Source organism: Delphinapterus leucas, chromosome 7, assembly GCF_059928025.1.
Source record: "Delphinapterus leucas isolate spDelLeu-1000000601 "Yukka" chromosome 7, BTC_Dleu_Yukka2, whole genome shotgun sequence".
Lineage (NCBI taxonomy): Eukaryota > Metazoa > Chordata > Mammalia > Artiodactyla > Monodontidae > Delphinapterus > Delphinapterus leucas.
In genome coordinates this window covers 7,574,817-7,602,077 of record NC_143135.1, presented here as the reverse complement: position 1 = coordinate 7,602,077, position 27,261 = coordinate 7,574,817, and the positions used below count along the sequence as shown (strand labels likewise).

The 27,261-nt window shown below is 57.3% G+C and overlaps 2 protein-coding genes across 6 annotated transcripts; both read right to left on the bottom strand.

Annotated features, from left to right (window-relative positions):
• Positions 1-406: 406 nt before the first annotated feature.
• Positions 407-15,980, bottom strand: MAP4K2 (mitogen-activated protein kinase kinase kinase kinase 2). 4 transcript variants are annotated; one of them, XM_030763660.2, is made up of 32 exons: positions 15,831-15,980; positions 15,650-15,707; positions 15,334-15,424; positions 15,183-15,247; positions 14,823-14,878; positions 14,457-14,504; positions 14,328-14,370; positions 13,877-13,949; positions 13,667-13,798; positions 13,529-13,591; positions 13,080-13,161; positions 12,881-12,988; positions 12,370-12,448; positions 12,152-12,210; positions 11,466-11,509; positions 11,343-11,381; positions 11,215-11,248; positions 10,980-11,085; positions 10,801-10,889; positions 10,688-10,723; positions 10,480-10,564; positions 10,306-10,385; positions 10,159-10,219; positions 9,955-10,072; positions 6,362-6,420; positions 6,179-6,282; positions 5,915-6,092; positions 5,035-5,103; positions 4,824-4,910; positions 4,507-4,577; positions 4,352-4,407; positions 407-4,248 (listed from the first exon to the last, which is right to left on the bottom strand). In XM_030763660.2, exons 1-32 carry the CDS (start codon positions 15,924-15,926, stop codon positions 4,161-4,163), a joined length of 2,457 nt encoding a protein of 818 aa, XP_030619520.1. In that variant the 5' UTR covers positions 15,927-15,980; the 3' UTR covers positions 407-4,160. The 4 variants fall into 4 exon arrangements, with proteins under 4 accessions (XP_030619520.1, XP_022447260.1, XP_089770699.1 ...); XM_022591552.3 differs by having other exon boundaries at positions 10,682-10,723; positions 15,831-15,979; XM_089914573.1 differs by lacking the exon at positions 14,457-14,504 and having other exon boundaries at positions 10,682-10,723; positions 15,831-15,979.
• A 131-nt stretch (positions 15,981-16,111) lies between these two features.
• Positions 16,112-22,655, bottom strand: MEN1 (menin 1). 2 transcript variants are annotated; one of them, XM_022591548.3, is made up of 10 exons: positions 22,559-22,655; positions 21,700-22,160; positions 20,516-20,724; positions 20,199-20,327; positions 19,872-19,912; positions 19,709-19,796; positions 19,009-19,145; positions 18,448-18,583; positions 17,834-17,998; positions 16,112-17,614 (listed from the first exon to the last, which is right to left on the bottom strand). In XM_022591548.3, coding segments are annotated over exons 1-10 (1,851 nt in total). In that variant the 5' UTR covers positions 22,561-22,655; the 3' UTR covers positions 16,112-17,131. The 2 variants fall into 2 exon arrangements, with proteins under 2 accessions (XP_022447256.1, XP_022447257.1); XM_022591549.3 differs by having other exon boundaries at positions 22,547-22,619.
• Between the last annotated feature and the right edge of the window lie 4,606 nt (positions 22,656-27,261).

Genomic DNA, 27,261 nt, shown 5'->3' with positions numbered 1-27,261 from the left:
GCTTGGTAGTTTCTTAAAAGGTGAGAGCTTCCCTGGTGGTGCAGTGGTTGAGAGTCTGCCTGCCGATGCAGGGGACACGGGTTCAGTGCCCCGGTCTGGGAAGATCCCACATGCCGCGGAGCAGCTGGGCCCGTGAGCCATGGCTGCTGAGCCTGTTTGTCCGGAGCCTGTGCTCTGCAACGGGAGAGGCCATAACAGTGAGAGGCCCGTGTACCGCAAAAAAAATAATAAATATAAAAAAAAATTTTTTTAAGTGAAATAAGATTTAAAATAATAATTTTTTAAAATTAGAATTAAACAAAAGAGAAAAAAAATGAAACAACACATACCATATGACCCAGCCCTTCCACTAGAAAGCATTTACTCAAGAGAAATGAAAGCATATATCCACACAAAGACACATACATGAATGTTCATAGCAACTTTATTTGTAATAAATAGTCCAAAACAGGAAACAGCCAAACGTGTATCAACAGGCGACTAGCTAAACAAACGGTGGTACATCCATATGATGGAATACGACTTGGCAATAAAAGGAATGACCATTAATACATGCAACAACATGGATGAATCTCAAAATAATGATGCTTAGTGAAAGAAGCCAAATAAGGAGTACGTACAATATGATTCTATTTATATAAATTCTGAAAAATTCAAATTCATCTATAGTGACAGAAAACGGATCAATATTACTTCGGGATGGGGAGATAAGGAGGAAGAGGAGGCCCTGATTACAAAGAGGAAGAAGCTTTGCAGGTGATGGAAATGTTTCTCTCGAGTACAATAATGGTTTCACTGGTGTGTATGTGTGAAAGTCATCAAATAGTACATTTTTAATATATGCAGTTCATTGTGTGCCAATTATACCTCAGTAAAGCTGTTTTAAACGAAGCAACAGAAGAAAGCAGCTACAGAGGGACCTGCCCATAGTTTGTCACTGGAACATTGATTTCATTATCTCCACTTGATTTTATCATCTGGGAAAGGATTGTGTTGCCTTTTTTATTTTGTTTTTTAAGCCATTACAGAGTTTTTTTAAGTGGTTACTTTAAAATACCTAAACTTATGTTTTCTTACTTTTTTTTTTTTTGGCTGGGTGGCGTGGCATGGGGGATCTTAGTTCCCAGATCAGGGAGCGAACCAGTGCCCCCTGCAGTGGAAGCACAGAGTCCTATCCACTGAACCACCAGGGAATCCCCTCACATAGTATTTGATACATACAAAAGGGTGTGTGGAACCTTATGTGCATTAGGAACTGAGCTATAAATCGAATACTCATGAACCCACCACCCAGCCTGAGAAGCAAGATATTACCAACACCTTTGCAAATTCCTGGGATCCTTCCTTACCCCATTCCCACTCCCCTCACAGAGGCCATCATGTGAATTTTGTGCTTTTTCTTCCCCTGATCTCCTAAGTGTTTTATCACACGTGCTTAAATCACCAAACAATAGATGGTTTAGTTTTGCTTATTTTTGCTATCATACTGTGTGTCATTTTATGCAATTTGCTGTTTTCACTCAGCATTACATCTCTATGATTCATCTGTGTCATTGCATTATGTGTACTACAATACTTCCAATCCTCCCTATACCCTGCAGATAGACTTAGGACATGGTCTACCTGGGGAAAACACAGCTCAGCAAACTCACCCAGTCCAGGGGCCCAACTCTAGGGCCTCCTCTTCACAATATCACGCTCATTCCTTCACTCAGAAAGCATGATTGAGGGCCTTCTGTGCACCAGGCAGTGACCAGGCACTGGACATACCACTGTGAGCACGGCCGATGCCCTGCTGTCTTGAAGCACACATTCTGGTTGTCACCTCTCACCTTGACCCTCCCTTGACTCGGCTATGGGCCAGCTACCCGAACATCCTGGGGTGCCCTAGCTTCTTCCGCTTACCCACGGGATGGCTTACAGAGGCTGATCTGACCCATCCCAGAGGCTTCTGCCCAGGGAGGGCAGTGTGACAGTAGTTGTCACAAGGACAAAGACAGCCAGCTCTGACCCAGCAAGGCCACTTCCGGGAATTAATCCTACGGGACACTGGAATACCTACACAGTGGCACTGGCATAGGAGTATTTACTGCTGCATCATTTGTAATAGCAAACTAGTAGAAACAACTGAAATTTCCATCAATAGGGATCTAACTACAGTTAATTCACATTAGTTATGGGAAACCCATACAGTGGAATACCACTAGCTATAAAAGAACAAAGTGGGAGGCACTGATCATGGAAAGCTCTCAAGGACAGATTTTTTTTTTTTTTTGCCACTCACTCAGCTTGCGGGATCTTAGTATCCCGAGTAGGGATCGAAGCCGGGCCCTCGGCAGTGAAAGCACTGAGTCCTAACCCCTGGACCGCCGGGGAATTCCCTCCAGGACAGCTCTTAAAGGGCAAGATTAGAACAGTGTGTGGAATATATTACCGTGTATGTAAGAAACAGGGAAGACTAAAGCATACCATTACTTCTTAAATATGCATAAGTACTTCCAGAAGGTTTATAAGTAACTGGGACCTGAATAGGAGACTTCTCATTGTATTTACTTTCTATTTTTTTAAAAAATTGTGTACCTACGGCCAAGGGCTACCTATTAAAGAACATACAGATAAAATAACAATTTTGGTCTTTCAGTGCATATTCCCTAGCTTCTTGGCCTTTCTTTGGCTGGTGGCCAGACTCTGCTGGTAGCAACTATTTTATCAGGGGCCCCTGCTTTTCCCAGGCACCCCTGCTTTGGCACGTTACGTTCTGACACCCCCCAACCCTCCTTTAGAGTGCTGGGGCAACCTGCCACAAGGTGGCACTGTCTGCTTCCTGCTGCTCTGTGGGCTGAAAGTCCTCTCCAGGTACCTGGGGTCAAGGGTCAGGGGTCTCTGTCCACGGAGCAGCCTGGTCAGTGCCTGGGGCCACAGGGGGCTCCCTGGTCTGGGGGTGTGGAGCCCGCTAAGAGGGAAATGTAGGAGAATGACGATGCAAAGCACAAGGCCAGCAACAGGTGGACGAATGTGCCCTCGAGATGCAGGCTCCAGCAAGGACAGCTCCCCTCACTGGGGGCTGGTCCACATCTTGGTAGGGACCCCTCTGGGAGCCCAGGGATGGGCACTGAAGAGACCCTCTGGGAATTCTTGTTAAATGGACACAGGCTAATCTTCCCAGAGTCTAGCTTGGTGAGCACACCCATGTTCAGTAATCCTGGCCTGACAGAGCAGCTGATATCCAGGCAGCAGGTGGGAGGCCAGGAGGCAGCCCCAGGCCTGGGTGGGGGATACAGGTCAGGGCAGGCTGTCTCCAAAGGCTGCAGCCTCCCTGGCGCTGGGTGGAGCAGCCCTTGGCGGGCCTCTCCTGGGCCCTTCCATAGGCTACCTGGTGAGATCTCATATGGGACAGGGGTGCTCGGACGAGTCCCTTGTTTAGTGCCTCCCCCGGCCCTATCTGCATGACTCCTTGGCCACAAAAGAGACCTCACACTGCAAGGCTGAGGGCTCATCCTGAGCAAGGGAGCCCAGGAAGACACAGAGACCCTGAGATGCCACGGAGGACCATGGCCTCCCCCTCACCTCTGCCTGGCTCCCCATGAGAGAGCCACCAGAACACTGGTGGCCTCCCTTCCATGTTATATCCACAGCACCTGGTGCCACAGAAAGAAAGAAAGGTGTGCTGGAGGGAGAGGTAGAGGGAGATGAGGCAGGTGGGCTCAGCTCCCCCCAAACCAGAGGGACCAGTGGAATAAAATCAAACCAGCTTTAATACCAATATAGTCTCTCTTTTAAATACCATGTTCCCCAGGACAGAGCACAGGGGCAGGCTCTTGGCAGGAAGAGTGGAAAGGAAATGTGGAACCGAATGGAATGGATAGCCCCGGGCCCGCCCCCAACCAGCCCAGGGCCCCTGCCAGGGGGCACTGGGGACTGGCTGCCCGCCGGGGAGGGGGAGGTGACAGCAGCTTCCTCTGGTCCAGTTATTGCAGAGGTGTGGGGTAGGCACCCTTACCCTCCCCAGCCCCCAAACTCTTCTCAGGATTTCTGCCCTTCAGACCAGCAGAGCTGAGGCCTGGGCTCCTCTGATCTGGGAGGGGCCCCTCTGCCTAAAAGAACTGCCGCTAAGGCCTGGGGTGGGCGGGGGATGCCCCCGGCCAGGCCGGCCCACTGGCTCAGTAACTGCTCTGATGGCCCGTGAGAATGTAGAGGTTGCTGTGAGCCCCCGGCTTGTCGGTGGGAATGCTCTCAAGGATGATGTCTCTGGAGGGGAGAGAACTGGAGGTGAGCAAGGTGGGAAGACACTTGGGCACCTCCACCTGGCCTGGAGAGCGTCTGAAGGGGAGGCCGGGGCACTGTGTCCTACCTGTGGGCCCCAAGCACTCGGAAGATCCTTGTCTCGTCTGTGATCTCCTGGGTCACCTGGGAAGAAAAGGGGGACTGAGGCTGCCCCAGAGGGTCCTCTCCTAAAAGGTGGGGACAACTGGGTGGGGAGCCACCAGGTTCCTGAGTCTCACTCACCTCGTTAGTGTCCAGGCTGCGGCCTTGCATCCCATGGCTCCAGAAGGCCAGCACACTGTCCTGCAGGCACACTAGGAGGGGCCAGGCGGCCATCAGCCCTGCACCTGCCCTGGGGACACTGGCTCCCCCAGCTACACCCTGGGCCCAGGTCTGGGCCACAGAGGTCCTCACGGACTGGGCCGCAGGTGACCAACATGGCTCTCGAGAGGGGCTGGGGGACCTGCCTCCTTGTCCTGCTGCCAGCCCCAGGCCCCGGGGCCACATCTTGTGCTCCAGGCCAGGGATACTCCCACCCCCACCTCTGTCTGCTCACTTACCCACAGTCTCAATGGGGAAGTCAAAGGTCAGCACAGGCGCCAGCGTCACCGTGGGCTCGCCCAGCAGGTTGACGATCCTCACGCAGCCTGCACAGGGGGGCGGGCTGGTGGGCGGGGCGGGGCGGGGTGGCCCCCTTCTGGGGAGACAGACCCACCTGGCCTCCCTCACCACCCCCTTCTAGCCCCCAGCCCTGATACCAGGAACACTCACGGTCAAAGCAGACTAGGACTGTGTCCCTGTCCACCTGGATCACCTGCTGGGCTGAGCCCGGAAGCCCCTCTGCAGGCAGAGAAGGGAGACACAGCCTGGCTGAGCCACCAGCCCCGCTCTGGCCCCAAGAGGAAGAGCTGGGGGTGTGCAGCAGCCGGCTTTCCCCACAAGTGCATTGCGTAATAGCTGGGTGGGGTCACGATGCCCAGCCTCACTGCACAGCAGGGGAACTGATGCTTGGCAGCAAAGTGACCCATCACAAGGGGCAGGGCTGAGGCCCAGGGAGGCTTTGGAGGGCAGAGGCTCTGGAGTCAGGAGAGCCAGGCTTCATGACCCAGTCACTGTGTGACCTCGAATCTCTGGGCCTCAGTTTCTTCATCTGTAACCCAGGCACGACGATGCCTACCTTGCAGGGCCATTGTGAGGATCAAGAGTAAAATGCCATGAGGCCCCTGGCTGGGGGTCTGGGCTACCGCAAGGACTTGGTCCAGGGCACCTTCCCCCTTCTTTACCCACTGCCACTCACTCTGCCCCCCTGAGCTGTCCCAACACCCAGTGTCCTTCCTTGCTCAGAATGGAGGCCTCTGGCACCTGCCTTCCCAGCTTGGCTCTGTCCCTGCAGCCCCTGCAGGGTTGGTCAGGTTTTCTTAGCTGCTGAGCTGAAGAGAAGCTTGGAGCTTCGGGTCCCCAAGGTCTCCGTGGAGCCATCAGCTGTGAGGTACTTCCCCCTCTCCCTTCCCTCCCCCTCCCTCCCCCTCCCCCTCTCCCTCCCCTCCCCCTCTCCCTTTCTCTCTCTATATCTCACACACACACACACACACACACACACACACACGCACACGCACACACTCACAGACAGCAGCCTGGCCCTCCAGCTCACCGGGTGGGAGGAGGATGTCCGGAGTCAGGCCAGCCTCCAGCGGCAGGACATGGAACAGGACGCGGCAGCCAGGCCCCTCGGGGCCCTCAGCCCCCACGCACACCTGCGGTAGCTCCTTCCCATCCAGCACCAGCGGCTCCAGCATCCTTGCTGGGCTGGGCAAGGGGCTGGAGAAGTTCTGGGGGCAGCAGGGGCGCTCAGGTCTACATTTCTCCTCCCAGAAACCCTGCCACCCGCCCGGGGGTCCCCCCACCGGCACCGCACCTTTAGCAGCAGGAACTTCTGCAGCGGCTCATACCACTGCAGCAGGAGCAGACTGGTGGGCAGCGCGGCCAGCAGGAAGGTGCTGCCTGTGTGCGGGTTCCGCACTGCGAGAGAGGGGGTGGTGGGGCCGGGGCTGTGCCCACCCGCGCCCACCCGGCCCCGCCCACCACACCCAGCTCTTACCCACGCGACACTGCAGGCAGCCTTTGGTGTCAGGAATCTTGGTGGATAGGGCAAAGCGCCTGTGGGGTGGCAACCAGGGCAGGCGTCACGGGTGCCACCCTGGGCAAGGCCCCCTGCAGAGCCCTAAGGGGAGGGTACTAACACCTTCCCCGCCTCACAGGTGGCAGAGGCTCAGAGAGGTCAAGCCCCTGGCCCGAGTATCCGAGGAGCCACGAAGCTGTGAATCGCGCAGGATGTGACGCAGTGCTTGTGGCTCCAGCACCCGCTATACAGCCTGGAGCGTGTACGTCCAGTCCAGGGGTTTGGATCACAGAGTTACCTCTCACCGTGCGACTTGGGGCAAGGCACTGAACCTCTCCGGGCCTCAACTGCTTCACCTGCAGCCTGGGGATAACCGTGGTACCCCCCTCACAGGGTCGCAGTGAGGCCTAAATGAGTTAAGTCGGGGGAGGAGCGTGCGGCAGAGCCCGCCACATCAGGTGCCCTCACAAAAAGGCTAACTTTTCTCATCCCGTTATTATTACTTTCCCACCTATTTTCAGTCATGGAAAATACTTTTTAGGCAAAGGCAGGTGTAAATAAAGAAATAACTGAAAAAAACGAGGGTGTGGGAGGACGGCAAGCTAATGCAGCCTCCAGCTCCTCCGGCGGCCAGAGCACTCAGGGCCGGTCCCCACCCGACACACTGAAAGTCACAGATGAGCAAGCCGGGCCGAGAACATGACGCCTCCCAAGAAAACGGCAAACGCCCTGCCCTCTCCTGCTTCAGGGCAGGCTATTCCATGGGGGGACCAGTGGGTGCCGAGGGAGAAGTGGGGTCCCTCCTTTGGTTACTGGCTGTCCCCCAAACCCTCAGGGGACCTTCCAAACCTGCTTCTTCCTTTGGGGAACAGGGCTACACGTCAGCAGCCCTGCCACCTCCTCCCACTGACCCAGCCCTGTCTGCACCCTCTGCTGGGATGTGGGCCCCGCCAAGGAAGCCAGCACCTCTGTCTCCGCCTCTGTCCTCACTCTTCTCTCTCCCTTGTTCCTTCCACTCTCTTCCCCAGCTGGCCTTCAGATGGGACACAGGCGGACATTTTTTGTTTTTTTCCCCAACAATTCGAGATCTCTGCTGTGATACTGTGATTTCCCAAACACACACCCAAAGCTGCCTGTGACTTGGGCCTGTAATGGGCCTGTTTCCTGCAGGTCCTGGGCCAAAGCAGAGGTTGGCTTCGGACTGAGGTCAGGAAGCCCCAAGGCCACAGGGCTCCCGATGTGCTCCTCAAGCGAGCCCGCTGAATCATGGCCCTGGGCCCCTCATCTCCCCTCGGCCCGGGCTCCCCTGCCCTCCTCACCGGCTTCCACCACCCACCGGGTCATGACGATGTCTAAGCCCACAGCCCGCCTCCCCCCTCAGAACTCAGCGCCATCCCCCACCCCCCAGCCCCCGCCAAGGGCCGAGGCCCCACTTGCACATTTCAAACTCCATGTGACAACACTGAATTCTGCTCCACCCACAGCTGATGACAACTCCATTCTTCCCATTGCCTAGGCCAAAAACTTGGAGTCATCCTTGACTCCCCTTTCTCTTCCATCCACCAACTGTCCGGAAATCCTGTTGGTTCAGTGTTCAAAATAAAACTGGACTCCGACCGCTTTTCTCCTCCTTCACGGCCTCCCTGGCCCAAGCCACCATCATGTCCCACCTGATGGTGCCACAGCCTCCTGATGGGTCTCTGCATCCGCCTGCGTCCCCTCCAGTCTCCTCCCAGCTCAGCAGCCAGAGTGACCCGTGAAAACCTCAGTCACGCCACTCCTCTGCAGTGGCCCTCAGGCTGCTCTGAGTCAGGGGCAAAGCCCTCACTGTGGCTACAGAGCCCTCGGAGGCCAGCTCCCTCTCACTCCATCCATCTGGACTCACTGGCCTCCTTGCTGCTCCTCATACAGGCAGGACGGCTCCAGCCCCCCAGATACCCTCAGGACTTGCTCCATCAACCCCTCCGAGTCTTTGCTCAAAAAGCACCTTCTCAGCGAGGTCTTTCCTGACCACCCTGCTCTTCTCCACGGGGCACTTTACCCTCTGTGTCACCACCGCATAGACTCCTTCTCATGTCCGCTGTTGTCTGTCTCAACAGGAGAGTCTCGGGAATATAAGGGTCTCCAGTTCCCAAGCGTATCTCACGCCCAGGACACTGCCTGGTGCATACTAGGTGCTGAATGGCTGAAGGAGGGACTCTACTGCCCTGTAAACGCACCACACAGTCTGCTCTCTGGGGGTCTCCCAGTCCCTCCCTTTCCCTCCAGCTCACTCTGATTAGTCCCCAAATCCTGTCAATCCCACTTCCTAAATATTGCTCGAGTCCATCTAGTTCTCACTGCCCTACACTGCCTTGGGTCACTACACCGGCCTCCTTTCCAGGCCCTCTCACCAGCCTCCCCCTCCATTCCTCCTTCCCACTGTCACCAGAGCGGCCAGCAGATGTTCCTGTTTCCATCTGCCCAGACAAGCCCCTCTCTCCTTCCCCCAGCTCCAAGAGAGGGCACGGGACGCAGGCCTGAGCCCTGGCTCCTCATGCCCTTCCACAGTGACTAGCCCCGGGGTAGGCATGGACCTAAGCTAGGCCAGTGAGAACTGGCCCTGGACTTTTGTGGGAATTACTTGCAAACAGAGGTTCCAGTTCCATTGGGTTGTTAGCTAGTGGAACACTGGCCTGGACCTGTAGGCAGCCATCACTGGACAAGAAAGCCTGCGTGAGAATGAAGGTGACAAGAGGAAAACAGAGCCAGGAGATGCAAGAAGATGCCTGAGGATGCCATTTAAGCCTGGATCCAGCTGCACATGCAGCTGAGCCTACTCCTACACGAGCCGTTGTGCTTAAGCCGGTGAGTTGAATCACCTGCAACAGGAAAAATCCTGATTGACGTACAGAGGGATCCTTCTAAGATGCTCCGGGTCCGCTACCAGTCAGACAAAGCCCAGATCCTGGGCCTGGAGTCAACGGCAGGGCTCTGCCACCTGTGCAGCTTCCTCTTGGGCTGCTCCCCCTCCTCGCTCGCTCGGGCCAAACACCTTTTAACTCCCCCGATCGCCTAGGAGAATTCACACTTGTTCCTCCCACTGCTAGAAGGCTGTTCCCTAACTCATCTGCCTGGAAGACCCCCAACGCTCTGTCAACGCCGCGAGCTCGCCTGGCCTCTCTGAGGCCTCCCCACCCCTTCCAGCTCTCCCCCTGGCGCACCTCAGTCCCAGGAGCTGACTGTCAAGAACTCATTTGATTTGTCATCCCTAAGCCCAGCCTAAGACCTGCCGCCTAGTAGGTACTCAGGAAACATTTGCCCCACAGCCTACCCGCGCAGCTCCCAGAGCTTGCCAGGTACATTCACATGCCCTGTCTCCTTCCCTCCCGACAGGTCTGGGTGCAGGGGGCAGGGGAGGCTACCAACTATATTGACCTATGAGGAAACCGGGCCTCAGAGAGGCCAAGTGACGTGTCTAAGATCCCAACAGTCTCAGTACCAGGAAAGGCTGCATTCCAGCCCTGGCTCTGTCCCTTTGCCTCTCCCTCCTCCCTCATCCCCACAGGGCCAGGCTCCCCAGGGTCCCTGACCTGGGGATGATGCGCTGAGTGAGGCGATTGGTGGGGATGGAGAGGGGGACCTGTTGCTGTAGCCGCCGCTGCTCAAACAAGCCTGGGAGGTCGTGGGCCCAGATGTGCGTGGATTTCCCTGCGGAGGGACGGGACGGAGGGGAGGGGCTCAGAAAGTGTTGGTGGGTGGGGCGCTGGCCCGGCCCCCGCCTGCCCCAACGGTACCTGAGAGTGACAGCAGCACGTTGTTCACGCAGTAAAGCCAGGCGCAGCGGTGTGAGATCAGCTGGAGGCCACAGAGCCGTAGACGGACAGGGCTCAGCACCCCAGACGCCCAAGGCCCTCGGCCCTCCCCCGCCAGCCGGGCCTCACCTTCTCCAGCGTATCCTCATGCAGTTCATGCAGGTTGAGGGTGTAGATGCCTTCCTCGGCCCCCACCACCAGGAACTGGTCTGCAGGTTTGGGTATGGAGTCAGAGGTCAGCCACGTCCCCTGGCCCAAGCTGGGGATTCCCAGGCTCCTGCTTCCCCCCTGCCCCTGGCCTACCCCGGGTGACAGGGTGAATCCAGGTGACAGCAGCGTGGATCCGCAGGGGGCAGCCATTGAAGACCTTGGAGAAGCAGGCACCCATCTGGAGGGGAGGCAAGAGGCTGATGAGGAAGCACCAGGTGGGGGGGACGGGGCGGGGGGAGCCACAGGCGGTGAGGCAGAAGGCGGTGGGGAGGTGGAGCCATGCGCAAATGCTTACGTGCACCTTGGGGGTCGGGGGGAGCCCACGGCAGGATGACCTCTGGGAGGGAAGAAAGGAGTCAGGGCCACACCCCCAGCCTCCCATCTCCCCGACCCCCCCCTACAGCACCGCCTCACTTCATGATCTTCCCGGTGCTTCATGGTGGCCCAGGCAGTGGAGAGCAGCGGGGGGCTGTCAGGGCATGGGAGAGGTGCAGGTGCGGTTCCTGCAGGCACAGACCTGCCGTGAATTCCGGTCCTGGACCATCCCCTGCCTCCCGGGGCCTGCCTCCTCGTCCCCGGAGCCTGGGGCTCACCTGGGAGGCTGGATTGAAGGTCCTCAGACGGAGGCTCAGTGGGGGATGGCTCCAAGAACGGGGCCCTCTTGATGGTTCCTATGGTGTCATCTGGGGAGTCCAGCTCCTGGCAGGAGGGTCAGCGGACCCAGCCCAGCTGTTAGCAGGTGACCCTGTAACCTACCCCCACCCCAACTGCCCAACCCGCTATCGCACTGCCCCCCATCCCCATCCCCCACTCCCCTCCTCTCCGTACCTTGAGTTCCAAGGCTGGCCGGATGGTCAGGCTCCTGTCAGGGACAAATCAGAGGGAGATGAGGTGTGAGATGTGACTGGGTCCTGAGCCCAGCTGCCCCCCACCTCCTCCGGGCCCTGGCCCCTCACCTTTCCTCCAGGGCCTCCTGGACTGACTGCAGCAGGCTCCTGGGTAGGGAGGGGAAGGGATCAGAGGTCAGCCTTTCCTCCTGCCCCTCCCCCCCCCACAGCTCCCCCGCCCCCCTCACTCACGAGCTCAGCTCCTCCTTTCCCAGCAGCGTCCACTCCTCTTCCCACTGTGGGGAAACCGAGTCAGAAAGACCGGGAGGGAGGCAGAGAGACAGACAGGCAACGTGAGAGAGTGCTGGAGAGATTGTGGGAGAGAGAGAGATGGCAGACAGACAGACAGATGGAAAGTGAGATTGGTAACAAGCAAGAGGACTGTGAGAAAGACAACAAGAGGCCGAGAAAGTGTGAAAAAGGGCCAAACAGACAAACAAGGAGAGAGAAGGAGACAGAGAGACAGTGAGAGAAAAGGGCAGGGAGGGACTGAGATCGTGTGGGTGAAGAAAGATGCCGATAAGTAGAGACAGCGAGAGAGCAGAGATGGTGAGTCAGCCAACCCAGCAGTCACAGCGACTGAGGCAGAAAAGAACGTGCCGAAGGGGGCGGGGGCGTCCTCAGACGAGTGACAGGCCCACGTTTTAGAAAGGCGTGGTCACCCTGCCACCCCCAGCCGACTGTCCAAAACAACCTGCCCCAGGAAGGAGCCCCCAGGCTTCCGGGTCCCTGGGCGGACAGGCCTGCTTGGACAGCTCTCCCGGGCCGAGGGCCAGGCTGCTGCTGCTTCAAGGCTCCTGAGTTTGAGGTGCTCGGTCACCCGCACAGCTCCCCAGCCCAGCCCTCTGCCCCACCCTGCCACACCGCCAGCCCCTCACCGGCTCATTCAGTGGGTCTGTTTCCTTCCTTCGTGGGGCACCAAACTTCACCTGGTGAACTGGAAGGCCCAGATCCAGGGGTTAGGGGGGCCAGAGCCTCAGGACTGACCCCTTAACTCACACCAAATCCACACGCACAGCCCCCCAATCCACACAGCCCCCCACCAAATCCACACACAGCCGCCAATCCACACAGCCCCCCACCAAAGCAGACTCACACTGGATCTCCGAGGGGGTCCTCTCGGCCACGCCATGCTGCCCCCGGGAGTGAATGGTGTCGGGAAACATGTCGTAAGTCTAGGAGAGAACACAGACAGTGGACATGTGTCCACGCTCACCTCACAACAGGTATTCCTCGAGCTGCTTTACACACACTGACGTACCTGTTTTCACAAAAACGCCCTGAGATTATTGCGAGATTAAATGGCACCCTCGTTTCACAGATGAGAAAACCAGCACAGAGAGGCAAGTAACTCGCCAAAGATCACAGAGAAAGCAGAAGATGGCTTAACTAGGGTCACGGTCACGCTGGGCCAAGGGCAAGAACCTATCACAGTGGGGCGACAAGGAGGCAAACCGGCTCAGGGAAGATTCCTAATGGGTGGGCTCGACCAGACTGAAGCTCCATGTGCTGGAAACATACAAGCTGAAGGGACCTTGACTTCTGTCACCTCTGCATGCCTATGACCAGACCAGGCCAAAACCCAGTCCCCAGCGGCTCTCACTTACCTCCAGGTCACAGTCTTCTGGGGAGGGGGTTCCCAGGTGGGGGTCATTGGCCTTGTCCAACAGCTGTGTGAGGAGAGCCCGAGGCAACTGCTGGGTCGTGAAGGGGTGCTGGAGGATGGAGGAGGTGCAGGTTGGTCCCTGGCCTCCGGGTCCCTGCTTCTGAGCATCTAGCTCCCTGCCCCACCCTCCTACTTCCCACCTGCAGGAGCTTCTCTGCTGTTGGCCTCTTCTTGGGGTTCTTGGTCAAGGCAAGCTTGAGGAAGTGATGGAAATACTGGGTCCTAGTGGGTACAAGAGGCCCCACCCGCAGGCCCAGGTTAGCCCTCAGGCAGGCCATCCTGCCACCACTCCTGAGGAGTCTGCTGGGCCTGCCCAGGAAGGAGCCAGCCTGAGACCAAGGGCAGCTGGCCTGAGCAACACTGCTATTGCGACACGGCAGCGCCTCCATCATCAACCATCCGCCCTCCTTCTTTGTCCACGCTGGTCCCCAGCCCAGAGGCAGGGCCCAGGCCCCTCCCGTGGATGGTCTGTGGAGGCCCAGAGAGGGCAGGGCCCTCGAGGCTGCACCCTGGGGGGTAGCAGAAGGCTCCTCTGCCCCCATGGGGCTGGGCTGAAAAGGGGGCCCCAGCAAGGGATGTGGGCCCTCACCAGTGAGTCTTGTCTCTCAGCTTTGGTGGCTGGAAGCTGCTCTTTGACATCAGCATCAAGGCCCTGTGGAGACCACAGGTCAGGGGTCGAGGGTCACAGGGCTCTTGGGGTCAGGCAAGGGGCAAGTACTCAGCTGACCTCATGGGGTGCAGGTGGAAGAGAGGGGGCTGCAGCTCGCCCAGCTCGATGGCGGTGATGCCCAGGGCCCAGATGTCACACAGCTCATTGTAGCCACCTTTGCGCTCCACGGCGGCCACCTCCGGGGCCATCCTAGAGGCGGGGTCACAGATGAGACGGCCGGGTGCCCCGCTGTGGCCCCCACTCCCTCAGCCAGAGGTGCAGCCTCACCAGTATGGAGTCCCAATGAAAGACCTCCTCTTCGCCACAGACGCCGTCAGCTCACCTGACACCCCAAAGTCAGCTACAGGGAGAAAGAGCTGCTCTCACCCGACCTCTGGCTGCCACTCCCCACCCCCTTTCAGGGCTCAGGCTCAGGATGCACCTGGCAGGGCTCAGAAGACAGGCAGCCCAGGTTCAGCCACAACTGCCACAGGCACAAGGCAAAGCCAGGTCCCCTCCTGGGAGGGGTCAACCACCTTCTCTCCACGACCAAGCGCCCGGTCCCAACCACATCCAACTTCTAGCAGGAAGGGAGAACTGTTCCACTTTCTAAATGGGGAAACTGAGGCTCAAGTGGTAAAATGACTTGCTCAAGGACAAGCTGCACTTGAAAGTAGGCTCTAAGACTCCAGAAGCTCCCATAGAACCCTCACCCTGATTGTGTCCCCAGGGTACTGACCCAGCTTGACATCTCCCTGGAGGGTGAGGAGAAGGTTGGCTCCCTGTGGGAATGGAGGAGAGAGAATCCCGTCTGGTGCCCCCGAGAGCCTCCTCCTCCCTCCCATGATGCCCTTGGCCAGACCCCTACCTTGATGTCTCTGTGGATCTTCCCCAGAGAATGCAAGTGGTGCAGCCCCTGGGGACGAAGAGGAGCCCCTGAGAGCAGCTACCCAGTATATCCCACCTCTCCTGAACCCCCTCTCAGGACTGGGGCCCCCCACCCAAGCTGCTTCCTCCTCCCCTCTCCCCAAACAGGAAATGACTGAGCCAAAAGGGAAATGGGCTGCTTCCGGCAACACGGCTGGGGCCCCTTCCCCGCAGGACCCACAGCCCCTCAGGCACCTTTGCCTGAGCACTCCACCCACCCCACCCCCCAACACACACACTGGCCAGCTGGGCTCCCTGCCCTGCTCCAGGGGACTGGGGGTGTGAGTAGCCCTATGGGCCCAGCTACCTTCAGTGCCTCTCGGCAGACATAGGCAATCTGCCGTTCCTCCAGGGGCCCGGTGGCTGAAATGGGAGGGGTAAGGGCTGGCAGGGGGGTCTGGGGGGATATGCTGACCCTCCCATGATCCACCCTGTGTGGGGTAAGCAGCAGGCATTGCTGGTGAAAGGGGAGTTGGCCACATCCCCTCCCGACATAGGCTGGGATATACAACCCAGAAAAGGACAGCATTTCTCTCAAGGTCACACAGCTAGTGAGAAGTGGAGAGGGGCCCAAATCCAGGGCCCCAGCTCTCCCCTCCGGCCCTGCGTTGCGGTGGGGATGAGAAGAAGTCTGTGACCCGCTGTGGCCTGGAGTCCTGGCCCTCACCGTGGTAAATCTCCTGCAGGGACCCCCCTCCGCAGAACTCCATGCAGATCCACAAGCGGTCATTCCTGGGGTGACACAGAGCTGGGGTGGGCACATGGCAGGGCCATATGGGGGCTGCCTGGGGGTAAGCAAGGGGATAAAGCAGCCTCACCTGAGGTAGCTGCCAATATAGGCCACCACGTTGGGGTGGCGGCACTCACGCAGGATGGTGATTTCCTGCTGAAGGGAGCTGATGTCGTCCCCTGGGAAACACAGGGCATCATGAAGGGGGCCGCCTTAACTCAATGCCCCCATCTGCAAAATGGGCACAGAGTGCCTCCTCTCTCCAGGGCAGACAGGTGCCAGCGGACAGTACCTCCCGGGGCCTGCCTCTCAGGGGGTCTCGGAAATGTCAACTCTCACACCGCGCCCGCTCTGCGGCCCTCTGCCCTCCCTCCAGCGCTGAGGCCCTGGCTCCGGGCCCTCACCTGGGTCTAGCTTGACTATCTTGACCGCGGCCAGTTCGGACGTGACCGTGTCGCGGGCCTGCAGGGGCGGAGGGGGTGAAGCGAGATGAGGAGGGGCGGGGCTGGGGGCCGGATCCCGCAGCAGGGCGCGGAGCGCGTACCCTCCTCTCCTCTCTCCCGTCCGTCCCGCCGCCCGGCGCACCTTGTAGACGTCGCCATAGGTCCCGGCCCCCACGCGCTGCAGCAGCTCGAAGCGGTCCCGCGGATCCTGCAGCGACACATCCTGCAGCAGCGCCATGGCCCGGCGCCGGGCGGGCGCGAGCTGCGGAGCCGCGGAGCCGGCGCGGGGCGGCGCGGGGCGGGGCGGGGCGGGGTGGGACCGCCGAGGCGGGCGCCGGTGGCTCAGAGGCCGCGGGGGCGGGGCCGGGGCCCGGGGCGGGGCCAGGCCGGGGATGCCCCGCCGCCCGGCCGGGAGGAGGCGCCAGCGGGACCAGCCCTCGGCAGCTAGGGAAAGTCCCGAGCCCGGGAGGAGCTGATGGTGCCGAGGCTCTTCTGCCAGCCACCGGTTCCTCGCGCTCTACAGGTGGGAAGCCCGAAACCCGGAGGGCCGGAAGGCAGAGGAAAGAGGGGGAGCTCCACTCCCAAATTCCCAGATGAAACACGGACAAGTACTTTTTTTTTTTTTTACAAAATGTATTCATCTTCCTTGGAACTGAAAAATAAATCTATGTACAAAACAGGAAGCGATCAGGCTCCCCTCACCCACTCGCAAACCCCTGCAGATTTCCTCCAGAGTCCCCCGAGACGGGATGGACCCCGGGGAGGTTCCCAGAGGGTCGGAAGAGAGGTCTGCTCTGATCTGGGGCCAGTTTGGTCAGGAAGCGGGTGGGGCTCAGGATTCGCACACGCCGGGAGCGGAGTTTCGTGTCCCGGACTCGCGACAGGGAAGGAAGCTAGGATTTCCAAGTTCTGGAAGCGTTACTTAGGTTCTTTGCGGTAGGGGGCTTGGATTCCCAAGGAATGGAATTTTGAAGGGCGGAAATGTACTCCTAGGGGCTGAGCGGGGTCCTTGGTTCCCGGGCTGTGGGTGGGACCTGTCCTCCTAGGGTTTAGGGTGAAACAGCCCTATGCGCTGGAAGCAACCCTGAGCCAACACTTGTCAGGCAGAAGGTTAGAGCCTCGGTTCTGAGATGGAACCTGAGCTTCCCATAGTTGGACCTTTAAAGATGGGTGAAGGACTCAGGGTAAGGTTTCAATTGGCCGGTTGGGATCCTCGGGGATGGGCTCTATATTCCAGTGACTGAGCAGAGCCCTCGGTTCGGGCGCTGGGTGGAGTCTACTCTGGGAACCTGCAGCCTGAGTTCCGGGTAGGGGTGGGGCCTGGAGGCGGGGCCTAGGCCCCTAGGCCAGGGGCGGAGCCTGTGCTCGCTAGGGGGGCTGGGGTGGAACCTAATCCTGATTGAGGGCGGACTCCGAGTGGGCCGATACTGAGACCCGGGTACTTCAGAGGCCCTTGCGCTGCCGCTTGAGGAATGAAAGAGTGTAGTCACTAGGTGTAGACACCTTCTGCTTCTTCATCTGCACTTGTGACTGAGCCGTGAGCTGCAGCTTGATGGCGCTCGAATTGATCTTGGTGGCCACAAGAAGCTCCTTCATGCCCTTCATCTTCTCGCTCTGAAAAGTGAGCACCGGACCCTCCGGTGGCGGCGAGGCGGCGGGCGCCAGCGCTGCAGCCGCGCTGCCGCCTTCAGGGCCGCGGGCAGTGCTCGGGACGGTGCCTGGGGGCTTCCGGGGGGGTCCTGGCACCGCACCCTGGCCCGCGCCTGGGCCCTTGTCCAGCGCCGGCTTCTTAGGCGGCGGAGGCTCCTCAGGCTTGGATTCCCGCCGCGGGCCCCGCCGCCGGCCTTCTCGGGCTTCCTCGCCCCAAGGCTCTTCTGCCTCGGCCGCCTCTGCCTCTCGGCTCACTATGCGTACCTTCTGCCGCACCTGGGCCGCATGGAGGGGGGGGGGCAAGCGGAGGAAGAGGTTGCAGGCCAGTGGGTCGAACCCCAAGACCCGGCCAAGACCATCCTGTCGTGGAGCCTCGGTCTCACCCGCACCCAAAGGGGATGGGCAGATCCCCTTCAGGGCTACAAAGGTTCTGACTCCGCTGTAGCTGCTGTCACCGCCTGTCCTCCCCAGCCACCCTGCACAGCTGTCCCTCACCTGTCCCTCAAAACGGCCTAGGGACTGCACAAGGAAGGTGGCCCAGCCCACGTGCAGCACGGGCGTGGGACTGCCCTCTTCCCATTTGCAGATGCCATCGTAGAATCGCAGCAGATGGGCGAAACACTCTGGGTCCTGGAGGGCAGAACCCTGACTCTGGGTGCCCTGGGAAAGGGGGAAAGGAGGACACAGTTCAGACCCCATTACTCACCCCTCATGAGAGGGCACAGGCCAGACCTCTCGCCTGGACAAAGAGCCCTGGCTCTGGCAGATGTGAGCATAGGTGGAGAGAATTCTTAGAACCGCCTTCCTTTTATAAAACCAGTCCTTAACCAGGACTTGGGAGGAGGAAGGGACCATCCCTTACCTCCGTCTCACCCCCTCAGCTGAATGAGTGACCCTGACAGAGAAAGAGAGGGGCTTCCACCCCATTTACCTCCACTCCTCAAACCCAAGCCCAGGCCCTCAGCTACTGCATAAGAACACAGCTGTCTGCCTGAACTGGGCCACCTGTCTCGTGCCACCCCCAGTCCCATGCAGCAGTCCCACGTCCTGTGACTGGGAGCCCTGCTCAGCTGGGAAGGCGTACACAGGCTGGAGGTCCAGCCCTTCACCTGGGTCTGCTCCCCTGGCCGCTCCTCGCCGGCCTCCAACAGGCTGGCAGCCTCTTTCAGCAGGTTGGGGATGACATCATTGGCTACTTCAAAGAACTCCTTGTAGATCTCCTCGTCTTCACGGCAGTAGTTGTAGCTGTGAGAGCAGCAGGGCACTGTGGGGTCTCGGCTATGGCGGTTACCCCCAGGGACCTGGCAGGGGATGGAGCCCTGGTTTCTTTTCCGGGGTCATCCAGGGACTGAGTGAACAGTTGGGGTCCTCACTTGAAAATGGTGGTGTCTGTGTCAGCCCAGAGCAAGAGTGAGAAGGGGGATGGGGAATGCAGGTTCCACAGCTGGATGACAGTGGTTAGAAATTAAGAGGAAAGGGTGGGGAAGGAAAGGCGTGAAGCTCTCATTAGGGGTCCCTACCTCTTGGGTGATGGTGGCCTTGACTGCCTAGTGACTGGATGGAGAGGGGATAGGGCTTGGTACCCAGGCCTCCCTCCTGGACGAGGGTGGTTGGAAATTGGGTGGAAGGGGAAGAAAGGCCAGGCTGGGGCCCCGTGGGGGGATCCTCACTCCTGGATGACAGTAGCCGTGTCGGCCCAGGCCTGCAGGGCTTCACGCACGTTGCGGTTGCGACAATGGTAGCCAGCCAGGTACATGTAGGGGTAGATGTGCTCATCCCGGTAGTAGGTCTTGGCTGAGGCAATGCCCTGGGGATAGAGCAGAGGGGCCTCAGGGAGGCAGCTCCCAGCTGCCCCAGGTGGCACAAATGTCCCATTGGATCACACCCAGGAGGGGCAATAGGAAGATTTTAGAGAGTCTCATCTCCCACGTGACCTTACCCCGGGCCATCCTCTCTACCAGGTGTTCCTCCCTGGGTCTGTAGGTCTGCACTGGGCTGGCCTTCCAAGCCCAGCCCAATGTCCCTCTTACCCCCAGCCCCACCAAGTTAACACCCCCCCGCCTCAGTGCTCTCACAGTGTTTGACCTCTACTATACTCCAAGAAGGACAATGATAGGCAGTAGAAAAGGTAGGGCCGAGGGGACAAATCCAGGACCTACCACTCCCAGGCAGGGAACCCAGAACACTCCTCAGACAGCCCTGACCGCCCTGAATATGCACACGGTAAATACAAAACGAGGACTGGATGGGCGGTACCCCCCAATACACACAAAGTTCTTCTCGCCTCACCTGCCCACTCCCAGTCCCAGATAAAAGGGAACCCCAGCCATCGTTGCACCTCCCTTCTGTACCCTCCTGAGATGTCCCCACCTTGTGGTAGAGGGTGAGTGGGTCTGGCCGGCCAGGGGTAGGCTCCAGCTCCTCCAGATCTGCCAGGTTCCCCAGCGCCATAGGGTACCTGGGAAAGGCTCATGAGTCCAGGCTGCCCCCCAGCCCACCCTGAGGCCCAGCCTGGCCACTTCCCTCTACTGACCTTTCCAGATGTCCCAGGTCATAGAGCAGCCAGAGCAGCTTCTAGGGGCCAAAGGAGAGAAGTGTGAGCTGGTAGGAGAGAGGGGGGTCCTCAGTCTACCAGGCAGACGGGGGTCCAGCACCAGTAGGGACCTCCCACCAGGTGGGAAAAGCCAGAATTCAGAACTAGCCCCTTATTGAAGTCAAAGCGCTTTAACGTCTCAATTCTCCCCTCCCAAGAGCCCCAGGAAAGTCCAGGCCAGGAATGATTCACCCACATTACAGAAGGGGGAGCTGAAGCTCAGGAAAGGAAAGCGCCCTGGCCCAGGGTCCGACAGGCACCCCTCACCTGCTGCAGCTGCAGCAGCTCCAGGGAGTCAGTGTGCAGGTCAATGGAAGGGTTGATGGCGCACACCATAAATGCCACCTCCATCTTGCGGTCACAGCGCATGTATGATCCTTTCAGGTACAGCCAGCTCTTGGGAGAGGACAAGACCAGATGTCTCACGATGGCCTACCTGTGCCTGCTCTAGGGAATGACAGCCAGGAAGGGGGCCCTCCCCTTCCTGACATATGTAGGTGGTGATAGGAAGAGGGCAGCATGGCCCAAGAAAGCAGAGCTCCTTGGGTGGCTTGGGCTAGGAGAGTATGGGGGGGATGCAATACCCGCTCAGCCACACCCGCGTTGACTGTCTGGCCTCTGCGGTCCTCGTTGCCCTTGCCATGCCAGGTGACCTCAGCTGTTTGTTCTCCATTGGGCCCAAACACTACCCAGGCATGGTCCTCAGACAAGGCCAGGTGGACATCCCGGAGACCCAGGGCCTGGCAGGCCCCCACCACGGCAAAGGCCACACCAGAGCTGTCCAGTTTGGTGCCTGTGGAAGGGAAAGTAATGAAAGAGGGTCCTCTGAGCTCTGGCCTGGGGGAAGGGACCAGGTAGTGATGGGCCATGCACCCTCCCACACTCACCTCCAAGCCTGTGCTCAAACCTCAGGCACTCCTGCCCGTCTTCCCTCTATCCCTTTCCTCCTACGTGTTCAGAGACTCTCCTTCCTCCTTTACGTTCCCCATCCTCAACAGGAGACCTTGGATCTTTTGTAGTTCCACCCAGCTTTTGACCCTGTCTCTTCTCTTTCTCTGCAACTGTATTATATATTTCTGCTAGAATTTCCTCGTTTTATTGTACCTATTAGGTTATAACCAGGGACGGCAAAAACAGGACACTGGCCAACACTCCTTTTACACACCCACTGGCAGACACTCCCCATTTCTCTCTGTATTCTTTTCCTGCTAAGCTCAGAAGCAGCCTCAGATTCCTTCTCAATATGGCACTCCAGGACCTGACTACCAGTCAACTGGGCTTGGATCAAAGAGGAAAGCTCTTTGCAAGCCCTGAGCCTTCAGTTTCTTCAGGTGAAGCCCTGGTCTGTTCACTTTCAAAACATGTTCATAGACATTTCATGGAATTGGCTCAAATGTAGCCCGATTTTGGCTCCTCACTCCCTAAATCTGCTGCTGCCCTCTATGCCTCAGGCTGGGCTGCAGGACTCCTGTAGTTGCTCAGTGACAGGGAGGGAGGTTCTGAGGGGGCAGAGGGTGGGCTAATGGATTTGGAGTCATGTGACTGGGGTCCAATCCCAGCCTTGCCATTCTGTGTGACTTTAGAAGATCACTTTCCCTCTCTGGGCTTCAGTTTCCCTAGCTGCAAAGGGGGACATAACACTTGCCCCACCTCACAAGGCCTACAGGTCTCAAAAGGGCTCTGTAAACCACACAGTGTTGTGAAGAGGTGGGCCAAGGTTCACACGTGAGACAGGATTCTCGCCCCTTGCCACCTGTCGGGCTCCAACCTGTGATGAAGCTGAAGAGGGACTGGATGTGGGCCCGATCCTTGAAGTAGGAGCGGCTGAGGCTGTTCCAGATGACATCGGAGACCTTCTTTACCAGCTCGCGGCTGGAGACGCCCCCCTCTCGCGGGTAGAGAGACAGGTCGACGGCGCCACGGATCTGGGCGGTGAAGCGGGCATAGAGCGCGGCGATGATGGACAGGTCGGCCACGGGGAAGTAGGTGAGGCCGCCAGGAGGGTCGGGCGCAGGGCTGGGCTGAAAAGTGAGCTCGGGCACGTTGGTGGGGATGACGCGGTTGACAGCTAGGAAGTGCTCCACGAAGCCCAGTACCAAGGATAGGAGCACCAGGTCCGGCTCCTCTCGGCCCAGCTCGGCAGCGAACAGGCGCACCACGTCGTCTATGGAGCGCAGCGGGAACAGCGTCTTCTGGGCGGCCTTCAGCCCCATGGCGGCGGGCCTCGGCCTGCGGGCGAGCGTGCGGAGGGAGGGTCGGGGGGGCACGGCCCAGGAGCCCCCCTCCCAGGCTCGACTAGCTTTCCACACCCCCACACACACTCACAGACACAATCCCTTGCTTCCCCGCCCCTTCACGCTCCGCTCATCTGCTCCGCCTCTTTCGTCGAAGAGACCCCTCAGCCGAGGCTGCGGGGCCTTCTTGTCCCCCACAACCCCAGGAGCCCCGGCCCCGATGGGGGTGCGCCCCTAGGACCCCACTGAGAACTCCCAATGGCCGCCCCGCCCCCTCTCTGCGCCCATACCCCCAGGGCCCTAGAGTCCGCCCGGAAGGCGCTCCTAGGCCAGGCCCCCCAAGTCCCAAGGAGAGTCCTGGCCTCGGTCCCCCGCGCCCACCTCCGCGCTTACATCCCACACAAGGCACAGGGGCGCCCGCCGCCTGGAGCCTGCTGGGAAATGGAGTTCCGCCCCCTCGGGCCGCACTGCCTGCCGGGAAGTGGAGTCCGGGGCCCGCCCCTGTCCTTGCCAAGTCTTGAAATGGTGGCTGGGCCGGCCAGTCCGCGATGGCTTATGGGAGTGGTAGTCCCGCTGCTCTGGGCGAGGCAGAACCCAGAGGTAGGTGAGGAGAGGAGGCAGCGCCACCTTCCTGAGGTCCTCAGGGATTGGTCATTCCATTTCACGCCTACCCAGGTAGGCAGAGAGGAGCGCAGTGCGTTCTGGGAGTTGTAGTCCGGAGCGTGAGCAGGCATCCTCAGCACTCGCTGAGCTTCTGCACGTCATCACGTGTCGGCAAGATGTGATGAAAACGGGTACTTTTAAACACTGCTGGAGCACTGTAAACGTGTTCAGCCACTGTAGTTGGATATTTATCGGTATCCATTAACACGTAAATGTGCCTACTCTATGTCTAGTTTTCTGTCCATGAGAAAATCTAACACGTGTGCAAAGAGGAACATCTGAAGAACCATTGTAGTTATTTGTATACAAGAATTTGTATACAAGAAGAGTAAAGTAGCTCTATGCATCCTAAAATGGATCTTCAGGGCAAATTGTTGAGGGGAAAAAGCTACAGAGCGATATGTATGATAGGGTAGTATTTATTTACCATTTTAAAACTTCAAAACAATACTAAATTTCTACAGAATCATTCATTCACTTATTCATTTAACAAACAGATTTTTGGTGCCTATAATGGGCCAAGCACTCAGTCCCAGGCACTGGCTATGTAGCAGTGAATAAAACAGATTAAATTCCTGCCCTACTTCACCTCTGGGTTTTTTCCAGAAAATCCCATAAGTCTAGCCTATTCAAGAGAAAACATCCAGCAAACCCAAACTGAGGGACTTTCAGACTGGTCATGCCTGACAGTTCCCCTCAAAAGTGTCAAGGTCATGAAAGACAAGGAAAGACTGAGAAACTGTTGCAGCTTAAAAGACACTAAGGAGACAGGACCACTAAATGCAGCGTGGTGTTCTGGATTGAATCCTGGACCAGAAAAAAAGGACATTAGTGGAAAAACTGGTGAATAGGGTGGCTGACTGTCCCAGCTTGCCCAAGTCTGAGGGGACTTCAGGGGAATGGGATTTTCAGTTTTAAAACGAAACCAGTCAAGTCTTGGGCAACTGTGAGCCCTACTTATGAAATTCAAATAAAACCTGTAGCTTCATTTATAGTTTTCATCAGTAAGTTTTAATAAATGTACAATGTTGTATAAGATGTTAACATTAGGGGAAATTGAGTGAGGGGTATATGGAAATGAGATCCCCAAGGACTGAGTTCTGGGACACCCCTTCATGGAGAGGTTGGGAGACCAGGAGGAACCAGCAAAGGATTCTGAGAGGGATCAGCCAGAGAGATAGGAGGAAAACCAGACGGGCATCTGGTTCAGAAGACCAAGGCAGAGGGGTGATTGACAGGGTCGGGTGCTGCCCACAGGTCAGCAAGCTGAGCACCAAGGACTGACTGCATTTAGCTCTGTGAGAACCCCTGGTGACCACCTTAGGAGCAGTTTGAAAGCAAAAGCCTAGAGTTCTTGGGCTCAAGAAAAAAGAGAGGAAAGAAATTGCAGGCAGTGATAATACACAACTCTTTCAGTGAGCTTTGCAGCAAAGGGAAGGAAAAAATCAAGATGGCAGCTGGAGGGGGAAGAGGGTCAAAGGAAGTCATCGTTGTGGCTGTTGTTTAATAGGAGATAATGCAGGACTGATGACCCTGAACGAGTAGAGAGGATGGGAGTTCCTGAGTGACAGGCTTGTCCTTTGCTAGGAGCATGAACACAGTCTAGCCATAATAATTGGAGAGGAAGGCGACCTCCCTGGTGGTGCAGTGGTTAAGAATCCGCCTGCCAATGCAGGGGACACGGGTTCGAGCCCTGGTCTGGGAAAATCCCACGTGCTGTGGAACAACTAAACTCGTGCACCACAGCTACTGAGCCTGTGCTCTAGAGCCCGCGAGCCACAACTACTGAGCCCGTGCGCCGCAACTGCTGAAGCCCGCGCACCTAGAGCCCGGCTCCGCAACAAGAGAAGCCACCACAGTGAGAAGCACGTGCACTGCAACGAACAGTAGCCCCCACTCGCCGCAACTAGAGAAAGCCTGCACGCAGCAACGAAGACCCAATGCAGCCAAAAATAAATAAATTTTAAAAAATATTAAATCTCTTGAGATACTAATAGTGACTTCTGGTGATTCCTTATTCTTTTTTTTTTTGGCCGCGCCACACATCTTGCAGGATCTTAGTTCCCCGACCAGGATTGAACCTGAGCCCTCGGCAGTGGAAGCACAGAGTCCTAACCACTGGACCTGCCAGGTCAAAAAAAAAAAAAAATGACATGGACTGCCAGGGAATTCTTGGTGGTTTCTTATACTTTTTAAAAAAAAATTTTTTATTTATTTATTTATTTATTTATGAAGGTGAGAGGGCCCCGAAATATGGGGTGGTTAGCTTTTGTTTGTTTGTTTTAATTTATTTATTTTATTTATTACTTATTTTTGGCTATGTTGGGTCTTCGTTGCTACGCACGGGTTTTCTCTAGTTGCGGTGAGCAGGTGCTACTCTTCGTTGCGGTGGCTTCTCTTGTTGAGGATCATGGGCTCTAGGCATGTGGGCTTCAGTAGTTGCAGCACGTGGGCTCAGTAGTTGTGGCTCATGGGCTCTAGAGCGCAGGCTCAGTAGTTACGGTGCACGGGCTTAGTTGCTGTACGGCATGATGGTTCCTTATTCTTAAGAGACGGCTGCAAAGTATTTAGGTGCAAGGTTCAGGTTGTCTTCAACTTACTTTCAAATGTTAGCAAAATACATGCTATGTATACACGTTTATATGGGTACGGAAGTAAAGCAAGAGCGGCAAAATGTTAACAATGGTGAATCTAAGGGAAGAGTGTAGGGAGTTCATATTCTTTTTTTTTTTTAATATTTATTTATTTGGCTGTGCCAGGTCTTAGTTGCGGCACGCGGGGGGGTCTTTTAGTTGCGGCATGCAGGCTCTTAGTTGCGGCATGTGGGATCTAGTTCCCTGACCAGGGATTGAACCCGGGCCCCCTACATTGGGAGCGCAGAGTCTTAACCACTGGACCACTAGGGGAGTCCCAGGGCGTTCATATTCTTTCAATCTTTCTGTAGGTTTGAAATTTGTCAACATAAAACTTTGGGAGAAAAAAAAATTTTTAATGTAAAACTGTGAAAATCTTTTGGCTAAATTATTGAGGGGTGCCAGGGAAACAGCCATTTCTCCACTTTGGTGAGGGTGGCTGGAGGCCCTAGCTTGCAAGAGGCCTCGGTGTCCCTGCCCTGGGCCCTCTCTTTGGGCTTCTGCATCTCCATAGGCAAACATTTCCTGAGTGAACTGAAGGCATTTTACACTCATTGTCTCACCAAAGTCTCACCAGAACCTCCCATGAGATGGATTTTATGATCCCCACTTACAGATGGGGAAACTGAGGCTTAGAGAGGTCAGGTATCTTGCCCATGACAGCAGAACTAGACTGGAATCAAGGCTGCACTCCTAGCCAGGCCCTGGAATTTCCCGGGCACCCTCCAATCCGTATCTCTAACCAGGCCCCTTTCCCTAACTTTAGGGCCCTCCACAAGCCTTAGGGCACAGCCTGCCCTGATCCCAGCACTTATCCTCCTGCCTCACCCAGCCCAGCCTCAAGGCCTGGGTCCTGCCCAGTCATGGACACCCCAGATTAGAACAAGTGAGACCCCTCCCAGACCTCCCCTCCCCCTACTCCTCTCAGTAGTCTCACCTGGGTGGGGCAGCAGGATGTGTTCTTCAGATCCACTTCCTCCCGTCTCCACCCTGCTCTGGACCCCAAAGGCTGCCCTCTAGACCTGCAGAAACTCAGCTCTAGGGGCCTCTGGCTGCTGCTTGGGTTTGGACAAAACGAAGCAGGAGATGGGAGGGAGGGAGTAGAGTGAGGTGGAGGAATTAATTTCCTGGGCTACCTTCCTGCTTGGCCATGGCCAAGTGCTTCTACTGAGAGCCATAGCTCCCGCAGGGTAACACCTGCCTTTTCCTGCCCGGCTGACCTGGGGGTGATACCAGCTCCTCACTGCGGCCGGGGCTCAGGGCACCGCCACTCCTTGGTGGGTTCCCCTGATGCTGCCCACACTTTTGTAAACCGTCCCTTCGCTTTTTTTTTTTTAATTAATTAATTATTAGGCTGAGCTGGGTCTTCGTTGCTGCACACAGGCTTTCTCTAGTTGTGGCGAGCGGGGGCTACTCTTCGTTGCGGTGCGCAGGCGTCTCATTGCGGTGGCTTCTCTTGTGGAGCACGGGCTCTAGGTGTCTGGGCTTCAGTAGTTGTGGCTCTAGAGCGCCGACTCAGTAGCTGTGGCGCAGGGGCTTAGTTGCTCCGCGGCATGTGGGATCTTCCTGGACCAGGGCTCGAGCCCGTGTCCCCTGCATTGGCAGGTGGATTCTTAACCACGGTGCCACCAGGGAAGCCCCGTCCCTTCGCTTTTAAACTGTCCTCACTTACCCCCACGTGAACGTCATCCGATTTTTGAAAATACATGAAGACAACGTGGTCTTCAGCTGTCTCTGATGCCCCCACTCCTCCCTCCATTTTCTAAACCCCAGGAAGACAGATCCAGGTGGGGAGGCCAG

Excerpts from the sequence above, each read along its gene's own strand:
- MEN1 (XM_022591548.3), bottom strand. Across the intron at positions 19,146-19,708 it reads CACTCACCCTCTACCACAAG|GGCATTGCCTCAGCCAAGAC; the intron begins GTGGGGACATCT and ends CTCTATCCCCAG. Across the intron at positions 17,615-17,833 it reads TAGGCCGTTTTGAGGGACAG|GTGCGGCAGAAGGTACGCAT; the intron begins GTGAGGGACAGC and ends CATGCGGCCCAG.
- MAP4K2 (XM_022591552.3), bottom strand. The coding sequence starts at position 15,926 with ATGGCGCTGCTGCAGGATGTGTCGCTGCAGGATCCGCGGGACCGCTTC. Across the intron at positions 5,104-5,914 it reads GGACATCCTCCTCCCACCCG|AGGGGCTTCCGGGCTCAGCC; the intron begins GTGAGCTGGAGG and ends CTCTGCCTGCAG. Across the intron at positions 4,408-4,506 it reads GCAGCCTGGACACTAACGAG|GTGACCCAGGAGATCACAGA; the intron begins GTGAGTGAGACT and ends TTTTCTTCCCAG.